The following is a 15,852-nucleotide window of genomic DNA, read 5'->3' as shown; positions in this document are numbered from 1 at the left end:
CTAGCTATTAACTAGGCCAGATCTGGGCTATGGTTTCTCTTCAAATAGTTGGATCCAGGAAATGATAAAAAAAAAAAAAAATCCAAATTTGGCATTTTGGCAAGAGTTTCTAATGATTGTTTTAAATTATTTAAAATTTTTGTTATTCTTCTCCTTGAAATTATTGGGCTGGTAAAATCTTGACTTGCTTGCAAGGTTGTTTTATTGACTCAAGATAGATCAATATAAAGCTTATGAGGAAGCATCCAATTCATATGGTGGACATTTGCCAGAGTGGAAAAAAAGTATAAACCCTCGACAGCAGACAAAATAACAAACAAAAAAGAGTTCATCAGCAGATGAGAGAGTTCAACAACTTTTAAGAAGGTTGAAAACAGATGGCAGGGTGGTGACAAATGGAACCCAAGTAGAGGAAAACTCACCCCAGAATTCACTCCTGGAGGCTGGCAGAAAAGTGAGGGGTAACCTGCTCATAAGACCCCCAGGGAGGCTCTGGGCTCAGACCAGGTAAGTAAAATGAAGGATAGGGGTGAAGCAGATAATTAGAAAGTGCAGTAAGCTGCAACTTCATCTCCAACATAAAAATTAGAAATGTGTAACAATCTGCCTGTAATGTTCAGGTTCAAGAACAGGTTCAATTCTTGGGTTGGGAAGATCCCCTGGAGAAGGAAATGGCAACCAACTGCAGTGTTCTTGCCTGGAGAATTCCATGGACAGAGGACCCTGGCAGGCTACAATCCATGGGGTCGCAAGAGTTGGATACGACTAGCAACTAAACCACCAAGAATGCAAAACCAACCAACCAAAGTGCAATCTAAAAAATAAAACGGATGAATATAACAACAATGACAAAACATGCAGCAATGATATACCATGAGCTCTGACCAGTCTTAGAGATGGTGCCTGAGTTTTTATATCCTGGTGAAAATGATCAAATTTTTGTCTAATGACACTGAAGGACTGTCTAGGGATAACCAGGTATTGGCCATTCTGGTGCAAAGCCCTCTTTGCTTGTGTCTTTGGAAGTACACCCTGTCAGTAGGCTATTCCTGCTGAGTCACCCTGAGTGAAAGCCTTCCAGCTCACACTCCCCACCCATGATCCCAGAGTTCCCAGGCAGGCCTCCTGCTGAGAGAAGAGACCCATGGTGAAAAGGACATACTAATAGCACAGTAGAAGAAACCCCACCTGCTGCTGGAATATTCAGCATTATTCTTTTTAAATAAATGTGAATGAGAAGTATATATCTTCAGACTTATAAGGAAAAGCAGCAGTATGAAGGAAAATAACAAGATACACAAACAAGCAACAATGAACCCAGGAATGGAAGAGAAAATAATCTGTGTCCACAGAAAAATTTGAGAAGTTACAACCACAGAGTGAGAGAACAAAAGGCAATGAAGAAGGAACAGTAAGAAAGTAGAAGACAAGAAATGACTTTTAGAAAGTGTGCTTGTTACCAATCTGTTGCCTCTCAGGCCCCAATTCACCTGTGAACACTTTCTGTGCAATAAGAGATTGGCCTCTTCAAGCATTCCTTTCTTCTTGTGAGTGTGGTTCTAGTATATGACAGTAGAGGGCGCAAGAGGACCACTGCAGGAGAAAGGAGGTGTTTCTTGACTGCCTTTGCTTTTTCTTGTTCTTGCTGGAGAGTCTGTTCCCAGGGCCTGTGGATGCGGACATCTGGTGGTGCCCTGACCCGGTCATCCTTCCAGAGTAGGCAGTCTCTTGGCGACCTCACAATAAGACTTAGATTGAAAGGACCTACCAAGAGTAAGGCAGGATGAATGAAGAGTACCCTCATCTAGACATAACAGATGTACACGCATGCTCAGTTACATCCGACTCTTTGCGAGTCCATGGACTGTAGCCTGCCAGACTCCTTTATCCATGAGATTTTATAGGCAAGAATACTGGAGTGGGTTGTCATTTCCTTCTCCGGGGGATCTTCCCAACTCAGAGATAAAACCTGCGTCTCTTGAGTCTTCCTGCATTGACAGGCGGATTCTTTACCACTAGCACCACTGGGGAAGCCTGACATAACAGATGTACCACCATTTATTTATCCATCCACCAGCTGATGGACATTTGGCTTGCTTCCGGTTTAGGGCTACTATGAATAAAGCAGCTACAAATGTTCATGTATGGGTTTTTGTGTGGACATGCATTTTCATTTCATGGGTAAATACCTAGGAGAGGGATGCCTGGGTCACTGTGCTGGCCTACACAGAATGTCTTTGTGGGCCAGATCAAAGCTGGCCACCTGTGATCTGATCCAGCCACCTCTTTTTACTGGTGGAGGGAACCATGCATAGAGCCAGAGGTAGAGCTGGGACACAGAGATCCTGTGTCATCCCAAGTACTCTCCACTGGACCACACCAGCTCCTTACTAGTTGACCAGAGAATTTTTTTTTTTTTTTTTAGCTTAAATGCAATTATGTTTGAAAGTAGATTAAAAATATTTTCAGGGAATTCCCTGGTGGTTCAGTAGTTCGGACTCAGTGCTTTCACTGAAGGGGCCCAAGTTCAATCCCTGGTCAGGGAATTAAGCCACACAGCATGGCAAAAACAGGAGAGGCATTTTCAGACATAAAAGGGCAGTCTGCTTCCCGTACAACCCCGTGTATCCTTTCTTAGAAAGTTACTTGAAGATGTAAGCCAGTTAAATGAGGGGCAAAAAAGAAAAGCCATGAAATCTAGAAAACAGTGGTTCCATCCCAGGAGAGCAAAGAAGGGAAGTCCCAGAATGACGCCGGTGCTAAAGACATGACAACATCTGGTTGAGCCTCTTCAGAGCAGGAAAGTGAGGGGCTCCAGGGAATCGTCTGCAGGAATAGAAGTTAGAATGGCAGTCAATTTCATGAGTAGTAGAGTTGAACAACTTGAGGATATGGTGAAGGTACATTATTCTTTCATCAACAGAAAAGAGAAAGGCAACTGAAAACTCTAGGGAAAATAAAAAGCTGACAAAAAACGTACAGCTCAAGTATGAAGATGAAAATTTCATCTAATTTTAAGCACTTTCTGGGTGTACGGGGAAAGATTCCATTTGACCTTGATGCTAAGACCGTTCTCCTTTAACTGGCCCAAGGATCAGGTGTTTGGATTTAAAGAGAAATATTTAAGTCTGATAAATAATATCTTTTTTTAAGTTTCTAAATGGGTCTAAGAGCAGGCACCTTCCTTGCCCTCCCCTCCACCCCTGCTTTCCAGTGAGCTTTTTCCAGAGAACACAGGCAGATTAAGTAGGGGCTAAATGATGTCTTCTGTTGACCTTCAGATCCAAAGGAGGAAAAAAGGGGAGAGTCAGTATCTCATGGAGGAAGGAGGAAGGTTACGGCGAGGTTATGGTAAATACATACAGAGAAGGGATGAGAGGCACCCAGGAGTGCTGGGCCCAATTTCTCTGCTTAGAGGAAGGACAGATTTCTATTGCTGGATTCTGTCGCAGGTTGCCTTGAAGGGAGGCTGCCTTGAAGGGAGGTCAGAGGTTGCTAACTCGGTGGTGGTGTTGTTCAGTCAGTCGCTCAGCCGTGTCCAACTCTTTATGACCCCAGGGACTACAGCACACCAGGCTTTCCATCACCATCTCCCAGAGTTTGCTCAAACTCATGTCTTTTGAGTTGGTGATGCCATCCAACCATCTCATCCTCTGTCGCTCCCTTCTCCTCCTGCCTTCAATCTTTCCCAGCATCAGAGTCTTTTCCAATGAGTCAGTTCTTCGCATCAGGTGGCAAAAGTATTGGAGCTTCAGCTTCAGCATCAGTCCTTCCAATGAATATTCAGGACTGATTTCCTTTAGGATTGACTGGTTTGATCTCCTTGCCTTCCAAGGGACTCTCAAGAGTCTTCTCCAACACCACAGTTTGAAAGCATCAATTCTTCAGCACTCAGCCTTCTTTATGATCCAACTCTCCCATCCATACACGACTACTGGAGAAACCATAGCTTTGACTAGTTGAACCTTTGTTGGCAAAGTGATGTCTCTGCTTTTTAATATGCTGTCTAGGTTTGTCATAACTTTTCTTCCAAGTAGCAAGCGTCTTTTAATTTCATGGCTGCAGTCACCAGCTGCAGTGATTTTGGAGCCCAGGAAAATAAAGTCTGTCACTGTTTCCATTGTTTCCTGGGTGTAGCTACAGTTAGTGTTCCTGAGCAAAAGATCTCCCCCAGTCCTCTCCAAGTCAACTCTCACTGAATCCCCAGGACATCTCAAATACAAGTCAAAATTATCATAACAATTGCCTTATTTTCCTCATAGCCCAAGGTCTCCAGGCTTCAACTAATTCAGGTAATAGTCTGGTGACCACATGGAAAGACATAGCATCTTTTTTTTTTTTAATGTTTTTTAATTTGCTTTTTTAAAAAGAAATAATTCTGTTTATTTTTGGCTGTGCTGGGTCTTTGTTGCTGCAAGGGCTTTTTCTCTAGTTGCGGTGTGTGGGCTTACTGCAGTGGCTTCTCTTGTTGCCGAGCACCGGCTCTAGGGCGCGTGGGCTTCAGTAGTTGTGACTCGTGGGCCGCAGAGCACAGGTTCAATAGTTACGGTGCTTGGGCTTATTTGCTTCGCGGCATGTGGGATCCTCTGGATCAGGGATCCAACCCGTGTCTCCGCATTGGCAGGCAGATTCTTTACCACTGAGCTACTAGGGAAGTCCTCATTTGCTGATTTTTAATCGCTCTACAATATTGTGTTGGTTTCTGCCATGTGTGTGTGTGAGAGAGAGTCACTCCGTTGTGTCCGACTCTTTGCAACCCCACGGACTGTAGCCCACCAGGCTCCTCTGAACATGGGATTTTCCAGGCAAGGATACTGGAGTGGGTTGCCATTTCCTTCTCCAGTGGATCTTCCTGACCCAGGGATCGAACCTGGGTCTCCTGCATTGCAGGCAGATGCTCTACCGTCTGAGCTACCAGGGAAGTTTCTGCCATGTATCAACATGAATTGGTCATATAGGTATGCCCCCTCCCTCTTGAACCTCCCTGCCACCTCCTACTGTCTATGTGGAGACCTCCAAAAAGCGGAGGGTTCCTCAGGACCCTACTAATCCAAGAAGAAAATTAATCCTGGCCTTACTTTCTCTTCAAAATGTTAAAATCAGGAAAAATCTGAGAGGCTTATGAGAGCTTTTTATAAGAGAAGTATGGGCAGGTGGAGGGTTGGCTTTGTATCACTTAAGGGAAGGGGTGGCCACCCCCCACAGGAACATGGGGGTGGAGAGGGCTGTTAGCTGGGCTGGACCTACTTCAAATGTGGGCCATTTCCTTCTGCTCTAGTAAAGCAGTTAATCATGAACTAGTTAGAAAATGCTCAGTCCCCAGTAGGAGGCGGTGCGGTCCCATGAAAAGTGCTCCAGGCTGGAACTCGGGCGCCCTGATTTCTGGTTCGAGCTCTGGCTCTGTGGTTCTCTCCGTCCGTGAGAAGGGCTGGCTGGGTCAGATCAGAAGTGACTGTGCTTGAAGTGGTCCTCAAAGGCATTCTGTCAGCACAGTGACACCGCCTTCCCCTTCCTAGGTACTCAAGTGAAGTGAAATTATGTTTTTGCAAAGGCTTGTACACAAATACTCATGGCTACCCAGGTGGTGCTAGTGGTAAAAAATCTGCCTGCCAATGCAGGAAGCTTGAGAGATGAGGGTTCAAACCCTGGGTCAGGAAGATCCCCTGTAGAAGGGAATGGCAACCCACTCCAGTATTCTGGCCTGGAAATTAGTTTCTGTTACTCTAGATTAACTTTTTGGGGATATTTCCGTAATATGTATTCTTCTGTGTCTGGCTTCTTTCACTGAGCTTCTGCAGTTCATCCATGCTGTAGCTGTATTAATGTGCTTAGTCACTCCGTGGTGTCCGACTCTTTGCCACCCCATGGACTGTAGCTTGCCAGACTCCTCTGTCCATAGGATTGTCTAGGGAAGAATACTGGAGTGGGGAGTCATTCTCTTCTCCAGGGGATCTTCCTGCCCCAGAGATGGAACCTGGGTCTCCTGCATTGCAGGCAGATTCTTTACTGTCTGAGCTACCAGGGAAGCTCCCAGCTGTGTTAGTATTTCATTTCTTTTATTGCCATACAGTATTCCAGCATTCAGAGATACTGCATTTTATGGGCCCTGGGGTCATTCCTGCTTCTTTGATGACTATGCAGAACGCTGCTGTGACCCATCTCCTCCCTCCCATCTCTGGGGCTTCCCCACCTTTTGTTTCCTCTGCTTAGAAACTCCCGCTCCCGCTCACATCCTAGCACCTCCCTCCTCAGGGAAGCCTCCCTAGTGAGACGAGATTGAGTCTGCCGTTACAGGGACCCCACCTGCCTTCGTGTGACACCGAGTCTATGAACCCCACCAGCTGGTTGGCCCCCAGGGGTGCAAATCTTTTCTGTTTTGCTCACAGCTCTGTCCCAATTCCCAGCACGTAGTAGGTGCTCAGTAAAGAGTTGCTGCATGGAGGGAAGGGAGGAGAGAGGGAGGAAGCAAGGAGACAGCCAGGACACAGACTTGGGTCTGCCCGGCTGCTGTGTCCTTCCGGCCCCACGGTGCTGCCTCCCCGGAAGTTACCAGTCCTGATGCGTCAGGCTCTTTGGCACTGATTTTTTTTTTTAATTTAATGTAAAAAGTTGAAGTATGGTTGATTTATAAGATATTGAATACTGCTCCTTGCTATACAGTAGGTCCCTGTTATTTATCTCTTTTATATATAATAGTGTATATATCTGTTAATCCCATTTCCCAGTTTATCCCTTCCTCCCTGCTTTTCCCTTTGGTAACCATCCTTGCCACTGTTTCTAACCCACTCCCTGCAGGTATGGCTGAGACAGGCACCACCTCCCAGGCTGAGCCATCTCCAGCAGGGAGCCCTCCTGACTGCAGCACCAGCCCGGAGGACCGTGGGGCACCTGCCAGGTGACTCCTTGGCCCCCTCTCTCCACTGGCCCTGCCTGGTGGGGGGCAGGGCAAAGCTGGCTAGGGGTGGCAATGGGGCTTGGGCTGGATCTCTAGGCCAAGCCTGCAGGTCATTTTGGAGAATGTGAGTCTATGTCTGTGCTGGCACCATGGAAGGCCAGAAGGCCTAGAAACCCAGGCTCTGCCCTCAAAGTGCCTGGCGGAGACTGTTGGCAGAGGAGCTGGGGTCTCAGATCTCTGTTTCCATCTCAATCGTCCATCTTACCTCTGGCCTCTCTCTCTGCAGCCCCACCCCCTCCTTGGTCTCCCTGGCCGACTCCCTGACTGGTAAGGAGCATGGAGGGGGTGTCACCCACGCCTGGGAGGACATCCCAATCTCAACCAGTGCTCCCATCTCCTTCTCCTCCACGGGAAAGCCGGCTCTGGTTTCAGGTAATGATCACCCCCACGAAGCAGGGCCTTCCTCCCGGGGGACCACAAGGAGGGAGGCTTCTCATTGGGCAACAGCATCACTTGGTGGGGGGAAAGAGTGGGGGTGGGAAGTCCTGGGAACAAAGTTGATCCCAGGTCTTCGGCTTCTTGATCTGGAGCTGTGGCCTTGTCACTTGCTAGAGATTATTCCTTGATTCTTCTGAGCAGGGATTTTATTCTCAGCTTCTTCTCCACGGCCCATAATTGCTACTCACGAAATACTTGGCGACTTATCTCATGACCTTGACTGGGCTTCCCTGGTGGCTCAGTGGTAAAGAATCCGCCTGCAGTGCAGGAGATGAGGGTTCAGTCCTTGGGTCAGGAAGATTTCCTGGAAAAGGAAATGACAACCCACTCCAGCATTCTTTCCTGGAAAATTCCATGAACAGAAGAGCCTGGCGGGCTACATACAGTCCATGGGGTCACAAGAGTCGGACACGACTGAGTGACTAAACCCCCACTACCTCATGATCTTGACTAGTTTCTTACTTTCTTTGGGCTTCAGCTTTCTCACCTTCTAAAGTTTTAACAGCGTATACCGCAAAGGGTAGTAAGCAGAGAATGGTATTACAGGGGCGTTACCGGCTCCCGGAATGCGATTTTAAGGACTTGCAGTTCTAGTGTTGGACACTAGGCGGCGGTAGCTCTCAGTCAGCGGCCCTCTGCGAGGTCTTGGATTTGGCAGTTCAGCAATTTAGAAAAGCAAATTACCAGCCTCTCCCAGCCTGCTGAATCAGACTTTGCATTTTAACACGGTCCCCAGGAGATTCATAGGCACAGGAATGTCTGAGAAGCACTTATCTGGTACATGTTGCTATTGTTCGTTCGCTAAGTTATTCTTAGCAGGCAAGAATCCTGGAGTGGGTAGCCATTTCCTTCTCCAGAGGATCTTCCCCGACCCAGGGACGGAATCAGCGTCTCCTGCATTGGCGGGTGGATTCTTTATCACTGAGCCACCAGGGAAGCTATTGGGTGCGTGCTACTTTTTTAGCACCTAAACATGGATTTTAAAAAATAATAACTATATGTTGATTTTCATAAGTGACAAAGGGGCTAAAAAAAAAAAAAAAAAAAAAGAGGCAAGTTAAGTACTAAGAGATAATGAAATATATCCAGATAGTGGTTAACAGCATGGGCTCTGGAGTCGCGCTGGCCTGGCCTGAACTATGATTCCTACCCTCTGGGTGACCTTGGGGCTGTTAATCTTCGCAGACATCAGTTTCCCTCCATTGTAAAATGGGGATGGTCATGGTGCCCATGGCATAGGGCTGTTGACTCCTCATTCAAGGAGCACTTGCTGAGCGTGCTTATGTGCAGAGTAGATGCCGTGCCTGCCCTCGTGGAACTTCCAGTCTAGGGGGGGGGCCGGGAGTTGTGCCAGACTCCCAACTTCACCCTCTTGGTTGTTCTGCCTGCCAGCAGCCTGGGACTGGGCATCACACATGCCCTCCTCCCCAGTCCCCTGATGTCATTCTATTGGACTTCAATTCCCTCTTCATTCTGCCTCCTTGACCTCTCCGTTTCTCCCCCTCTAGAAACGGTTTGTGCATCCTTCAACTCTTTAGCTCCCCCATGGGCTTCCCAGAGCCAGATGAGGAAGGACAGGCGGGTGAGGGCTGGACCAGATAGCTATAGATAGGATCTGGTTTTCTGTTCTGGCTTGGGAAAAGACCAGGTCCTGTCAGCAACAGTGGAGTCTGTGTCCAGAAGGAGGAAGCAGTCTGGGGTGCGGGCTGTCCTATGTGGTTGCCGTAGGGCCCCTGGCTCCCTACCAGGATGTCAGGGTGAGGATGCAGGGCACCTCTGTGTTCCAGGACCTGTGCTTTTCTGGGTGATTCTGATACTGGTGGTGGTCGTCAGCTTCAGCTCCTTCGTCCTGTGCCACCGGAGGGCCTGTAGGAAGTGGATTGGACAGAGTAAGTGCATGCATCCTTGGGGCCATGGGAGGGCAGGGTGCCCTGTGCTGGCCTGGCCTGGGTGCTTTTCCCATCCTGCCCGCTGAGACTCTCTGAGGCTGGCGCCCAGTCCTCCTCCTGCTGTTATTTCAGAGCTGCATCTGTGCTACCCAGTCCAGACCTTCCGGCCCACGCTGGAGCCTGTGGGTGAGTGTCCGGGGGTCCAAAAGGGCTGCGCGCGGCTACACTGCATCTCTGCACGGTGGGCCAGAACTCCCTTGGGGCTCCCACTGTGTGGGGGGGTTCCCACAAGCTGCTCCTCCTTTCTGTGCAACCACATATGTGATGGGAATATAATGTGGGTGGAAATTATGTGACATGTTCCCTTCAGCGTCGGATGCGGTCTGGGCACGAAGTTTCAAAAATTCAACTTGTCCTTCATTCTTTCCTTGGCCGTGCCCTCAGGAGAGGCCTTCCCTTCTTCTCTTCTCTCTGTCCCTCCTTCCCAACCTCCTTGTCATTCCCCCGCCCCTTCCCTCCTGCTGGTGCCCAGGGTGTAGGGGTTGGGGTGGTGGGAGCAGGCTAACAGGGCTAGAGTCCTGATTCTGCACTATGAGCTACATGACTTTGGGTGAATTACTTAATTCCTCTGTGTCTCGGTTTCCTCATCTGTACCAAGTCACTCAGTCGTGTCCGACTCTTTGTGATCTTATGGACTGCCAGGCTCCTCTGTCCATGGGATTCTCCAGGAAAGAATGCTGGAATGGGTTGCCATACCCTCCCTCCAGGAGATCTTCCTGACCCGGGGATTGAACCCATGTCTCTTATGTCTCCTGCATTGGCAGGTGGGTTCTTTAGCACTAGCGCTACCTGGGAAGTGGAGTCTAATTCAGAGAGTGGATGTGTGGGTCTATTGTGATGGGGCCTGTTAAGTGCTGTGTGCAGTGTCTCCACGCAGTCAGCATTCGCAGGTAGTGGCTGCTGTTTGCTGACAGCTCCCCTGTGTCTGGGGCCTTTTTTCTCACCAGGAATCCAGGCCTTCCTGAATTCTCGGTTGATCTGAACTCTTGGCTCTGATCCCTGGCCACCTCTTCCAGGCAGCTTTCCATGCCCCACCCATCCAGGCAGCAGACTCAGCTCTCACCTGGCAGGGGGCGGGAGGGGGACCCCAGCCATCTTGTGCCAAGTATCTCCTCTCCCCTGGGCAACATCTTTCAAGGCAGGACAAGGTCCTCCTCAACATGCCACAAGCATTGATTGAGCACCTACTGTGTATGGGCCCTGACCACAGGGGAAGGAGCAAACATAAATGGTTTGAGCTTCCTTTCTGGTTTCAAGGCAGGGTCCTATGAGGGTCTCACAGACCCAGAAGCCCCACAGGAAATGGGTGATGTTCTTCATTTCATAATGAAGAGACGAGACGCAGGGCCACGCTATCTGTGGTTGCCATCGCCAGACTCAGGAACCTGGAGACGGCAGGTCTCACCGGCAGAGGTCTCGGTCCTTTACCCTCTTCCTCCCCACCCCACCCCCCGCCGTGGGTTGTCCACCACGCAGTGCCCACCCTGACACCCAGCGGTCAACACAGACCTCCTCGCCCCCCACGTCCCCAGGCCCCACGGAAAGCTTTGCCCTGGCCTGGCTTCTGACTTGGGCCCCCGAACCCAGTGCATGAGGCGTGTTTTGGGTTTGATGAGTTTCACAAGCAGGTGCTTGTGTTCTCTTCGCAAGGGGGGTTTTTGTGTTTTGACAGTTTCAAGCCTTTTTCCATGAGCTGTCAGGCTCAGTGTCTCATTGAAACCTGCGTTTGCTTTCTTGACATTTTTCTAGTATTCGAGTTTCCATTGCTGTCAGTTTATTTTTTTCTTCAAACCTCCATGATAGCAGTTTTGTCGCACACATACAAAAAAAAAAGAGAGAGAGAGAGAAAAGACAAAAAGCACCTTCTCTTAAAAAGTCAGACCTACCAGGAACTGAGCCTGGGCCTCAGTGGCGTCCACCCTGTTTGGTGCCATTTCTGGCGCGCTGGCTTCCGGTGGGTCCTTGGGGGTCTGATTCCCAGGGAAGGAGGTGACGCAGGGTGCAAGACGTGGGTGTGCTCAGCAGGGTGGATGCAGTGGGAGCTGGAGGGGTGCAGGAGTCTTTGTGCGCTTGTCCGCTCCTTTGTGTATCCACCGTGCACCTCCTAGTGGCCCTGTGCTGGGTCCGGCAAGTGCCCTCCCAAGCTTTCTGACCAGCTCAAGCAGAGTGGGAATAGTCTGGCCTCAGTCCTCCTGGTCTCAGAACTCCAGGGCTCGGGGAGCCCCAGGTGTGGTTAGCAGTGATCTGGACAGGTGCCTGTTTGATGCTCACCCCCATCCCTGAATGGATTTGACTTGGTGGCCTCTGTCCTCAGGGGCAGGCATCTCCATCAGTACACGTGTGTTCTCATCTTATTCCTCCCAGAGGCTTGTTATACCCATTTCTCAGATGAGAAAGCTGAGGCACAGGAAGAGGAAGAAGCTTGTCTAAGGCCACTTGGTTAATGAGCAGTATGGCCGACCAGGATTTTGCTGGTGGTGCTGGTTAGGTTTTTGCATAAAGGGTGCCCTGGCACTGTTGACACCCGCTGGGATCTTTCTTTGCTGTGGGGATTGTCTTGTGTGTTACAGGATGCCAGGCAGTCCTGGTCTGTAGATCCACCAGATACTGGCAGCACCTCCCGTCTGTGACAGCCAGCAATGTCTCCAGGTACTGCCACACGTGTCCTGGAGGGGAAACGTCTCTCCTGGTTGAAAAACACTGGGTGAAAGTCTTTTAACCCTTCATTTAGAAAGACACTGTCATCATTACTTTATCTGTTACTTCAGGCGGTTTTAAGTTGGAAACATTGCTTCGTTTGTTTTGAAACAACTTCAAACATACAGAAAAGTATGGTGAACCTATTTTTCCTGAACTATTTTGAGAGTAAGTTACTGACTTCATGCTTTTTCACCCCTGAATACCTGAGTGTGTATTTCACACAACTGCAGTGAAATCGTCAACATCAGAGAATTTGCTTTGCTGTATCACCACCAGCTAGTTCTCAGATCCCAGTCAAGTTTCTTCGTGCATTGCTAACAGTACCTTGAATGCAGTCCAGCCTCCCCTGTTGCATTTGGCCACTGTGTCTTGTGTCCCCTCTAGTCTGAGTTTCTCCCTCCCGGTCCTGACCTTGCCATTTTGGAAGATTCCACCAGTGATTCTGTGGCTGCCCCTCACCCCAGGTTTGCCTGACTCTGGAGTGAGGTATCCACCCATCCCCACCCCCCGCCAGGTTTCCCTTTGTCTCTTCCCCTGCATGTTCACCATAAGCCCTGGATTAGCGTGGTGTCTGCCAGCCTTCTCCAGCATGCAGTCCTCTTTCCTCTGTGGTCATCGCTAAGGTGAGGGGAGGTACTCTGAGGCTCTGTGAGTAATGGTGTGTCATCAGCCTTTCCTCCGTTTCTGTATGTTTGTCTGTCTGGATGTGTGATTCCTTTCTTACTCTGCCGTCGTTGTTGCTTAATTTGATGTTCAAATTGTCCCGGGTGATGCCAGTGAGGGCCCCTTCAAGCTGGCTCTGTGTCCTTTTGGTTCTATCTTTCTGTGTTTGGAACTCATCTCTTTTTTAAATCTGTTTTTTTTTTTTTTAATTGAAGGAATTTTTTTTTTTTTTCCTTTTTTTTGGCTGGGCCATGCAGTTTGTGGGATCTTAGTTCTCTGACCAAGGATCAAACCCCAGCCCTTGGCAGTCAGAGTGCTGAGTCCCAACCACTGGACCGCCAGGGGGTTCCCTGGAGCACTCCATTACCGTGTTCCCAGCTTAGCTTGTAATAATTCCCTGCCCCTTCCTGGATTGGAATCTAAGGCTGCCTGTTGCCAAACTGCTTCCTTGGGTCTGTTCCACTTCCCACAGCAGCCAGAACCCCAGGCCAGAGAGGGGACGGAACTGACAGCAGAGAGCAACAGGGATGGAAAGGATGGATAACTTGGGTGTCAGAACCCACGAGCTTGGCTTGAGCAGCCCTCAGATCAGCTCTGGGAAACCAAGCACTTCTCTTTGGGGACGGAGGGAGCTGCCGATGCCCAGTTTGTCGCTGGATTTGTGTCCTGGGACGCTGGACACATTTGTGAGAAGATTGCGATTATTCCAAAAAAGCAAGGTTACCAATGAATGAAGACAGGGAACTGAAGCAAAATTTTTGAGGGAGAAAGCACTTATGAAATCTGACCTCTACAGTTGGCACCGTTCATTCTAGGTCTTTTAAAGAACATAGGCAGGTTGTAACACGGCTGTAGGCTGAGGTTGATGCCATCTGGATGCTGCCTTTTCACCTTGACATTATTTTATGCTGGTTTCTGAGAGACAGTATTGAAAGCTGGTTTTCTTCTCGGTGTGGTGGACTGTCAAGCCACGGGAGTATCCTGGGGCCCCTTAGGTGCTATGGAGCATTCTAGCCACCTTCCTTTTTGTTTATTTTCCTTCCCTTTTTAATGTTTTAATTTAAAAAGTCTAAACAGACTTCATTTTAAAGAAAAGTTTTAGACTTACAGAAAATTTGAGAAGTTAGTGGAAATATAGCCCACACCCAATTTCCTCTATTATAAACATCTTATTCTACTGCAGTACATTTGTCACAATAAAAGCAATACTGATACACTACTATTATCTGAAGCCCATAGTCTGTTCAGATCTACTTAGCTTTGCCTAACATGCTTCTACTGCTCCAGGATCCCACCTAGGATCCCACTTTACATTTGTGCCTTAGGCTTCTCTGGCCTCTGACAGTTTCTGGCGTTCCTAGCTTTTGATGACCTTGGCAGTTTTGAAGAGTGCTGGTCAGTTAAGTTATAGGATGATCCTCTGTTGGAATTGGTCTAGGGTTTTTGTCCTGATTAGACTGGAGTCATGGGTTTGGAGGAGGAAGACCATATGAGTTCAGTGTCATTTTCATCACAACCTATCAAGAGTATGTGCTCTCAAATTAAAACTTGGAAACAATTTTTTTGTTTAGTAGATGGGATAGACCTCCAGTGTCCCTAGCCACAAGGGACTAGTTCCACCGAGAAGTGAATGGTGGGGACTCAATTTTGAAGACTTTTGGGGAAAGGGAAAATTGGCTTTCTGTTAACTGGCAAAATGTCCCAGTGGGACTCTGTTTATGTTGAAATGTGTTATGTTTTGTATGTACACATATGTGGACCATAGGGCTTCCCTGGGGGCTAAGATGGTAAAGAACCCACCTTCAATGCGGGAGACCTGGGTTCCATCCCTGGGTCGGGAAGGTCCCCTGGAGAAGGGAATGTCTACCCACTCCAGTGTTCTTGCCTGCAGAATTCCATGGACAGAGGAGCCTGGTGGACTGGGCTGTATAGTCCATGTGCTCACAAAGAGTCGGACATGACTGAGTGACTAATATTTTCACATTTTCATATACGGACCAGAGTCTCTGCTGACTTTATAAATTAAGAAACGATGGCTGAGGAAATCTTGATTTTTGTTAACTTATCCCAATAAAGCCCACAGAAACTCAAAAAAATAAGAGAGAATATACTCTCAACATTATTGATTCCTGGGCACCTTCTCTTCTGAGATCTCATTTAATCTTCATAAAAACCCTCCGAAGGGGCATGATCTTGCCCTTTTTCCATATGAGAGAACTAAGACTGGGAGAGGGGAAGGATTGTGCTGGGGTTACACGGCTAGGCAGGCCTCCGATGCAGGACTACTAAGCCGCTTCCTTGTTTGGCATCTGGCTCGTTTTCAGTTTTTTGCTTATTGTAGGCTCCACTGCCGTGCACAGCCTGGTTACTTTCCTTTGAGTTATTTCCTGAGAGTGTGTCCCCGAAGAGGGATTACTAAGTCAAAGTGTGTGAAGTTTTCACTGCCAGATGGTTCTTGAGAAAGAGGGAAGCAGTTCACAGGGCATGAGCAGCTGTGTTCCTGTTTACCCACATCCTCTCCAGGACTGTGTTTTATCATTTTTGTTTATTCTGTTTTGTTACTTTGTCACATACTTTCTCCCCTCAATGACTCCCTGCCAAATGACAGTTGGCTGTTTGCAGAACTCAAAAATAACTCTCAAAGGATAAAGATTTGGCTTCTCTGACTTCATTTAAAAGAATGTGCCTCAGGCCGGACAACACTTCTCAAAATGCTGGCTCGGGCACTGGACAGTGGCCACCTCGTGGGAGAGAGCCACGAGCCTCCTAAGGTGACTGCTCTGCTGGGAACAGCAGTTCCCAGATTTGTTTGTTAACTCAGTAATCAACCATTGTGTCATTTTACACATATGTTTCTCTTGACCATGATTCTGGTCCATTTCCCCTTTAGACACTTTACCTGCGGATGGTCATTTAAAATGGACATGGAAGATTGTCCCCCAGAGTGACCTGGTGTCTACACAGCAGGTTCAAATTGCCCATTGTGTTGTTTTATTGTGGCTGGTTGGCCCCCAGTGTGCATTTCTGCTAGGATTTGAGGAGGTTGGTTCCCCAGAGCAGCTGAGGTCAGACAGAGGTACAGAGGTGACTCAGCTGGCTGGCCTCTTCATATGCGAGTTCTCTGGCCAGGTGTCCACACCTAAAGGC

General features: G+C 48.5%; 1 protein-coding gene and 1 non-coding gene across 5 annotated transcripts in view; one reads left to right on the top strand and one right to left on the bottom strand.

Annotated features, from left to right (window-relative positions):
- The window catches only part of TNFRSF8 (TNF receptor superfamily member 8), a 78,747-nt gene that overhangs the window by 43,569 nt on the left and 19,326 nt on the right, over positions 1-15,852 (top strand). For 3 of the 4 annotated variants that reach the window (XR_006344974.1, XM_043924035.1, XM_043924037.1), the window contains exons 9-12: positions 6,796-6,895; positions 7,182-7,327; positions 9,181-9,282; positions 9,415-9,468. Coding sequence is in view for 3 of the 4 variants with exons in the window: in XM_043924035.1 (XP_043779970.1) it covers positions 6,796-6,895; positions 7,182-7,327; positions 9,181-9,282; positions 9,415-9,468 (402 nt within the window). In the remaining variant the exon portion in view is untranslated. The remainder of the gene's footprint in view (positions 1-6,795; positions 6,896-7,181; positions 7,328-9,180; positions 9,283-9,414; positions 9,469-15,852) is intronic. The other variant, XM_043924036.1, reaches the window with a different exon arrangement.
- On the bottom strand, positions 4,849-4,921 carry TRNAC-GCA. The gene has a single exon. It is a non-coding gene; the product is annotated as a tRNA-Cys (tRNA).

Source organism: Cervus elaphus, chromosome 14, assembly GCF_910594005.1.
Source record: "Cervus elaphus chromosome 14, mCerEla1.1, whole genome shotgun sequence".
NCBI lineage: Eukaryota > Metazoa > Chordata > Mammalia > Artiodactyla > Cervidae > Cervus > Cervus elaphus.
The sequence above is the reverse complement of the archived record's forward strand: the minus strand, read 5'-3'. Positions and strand labels throughout refer to the sequence as shown.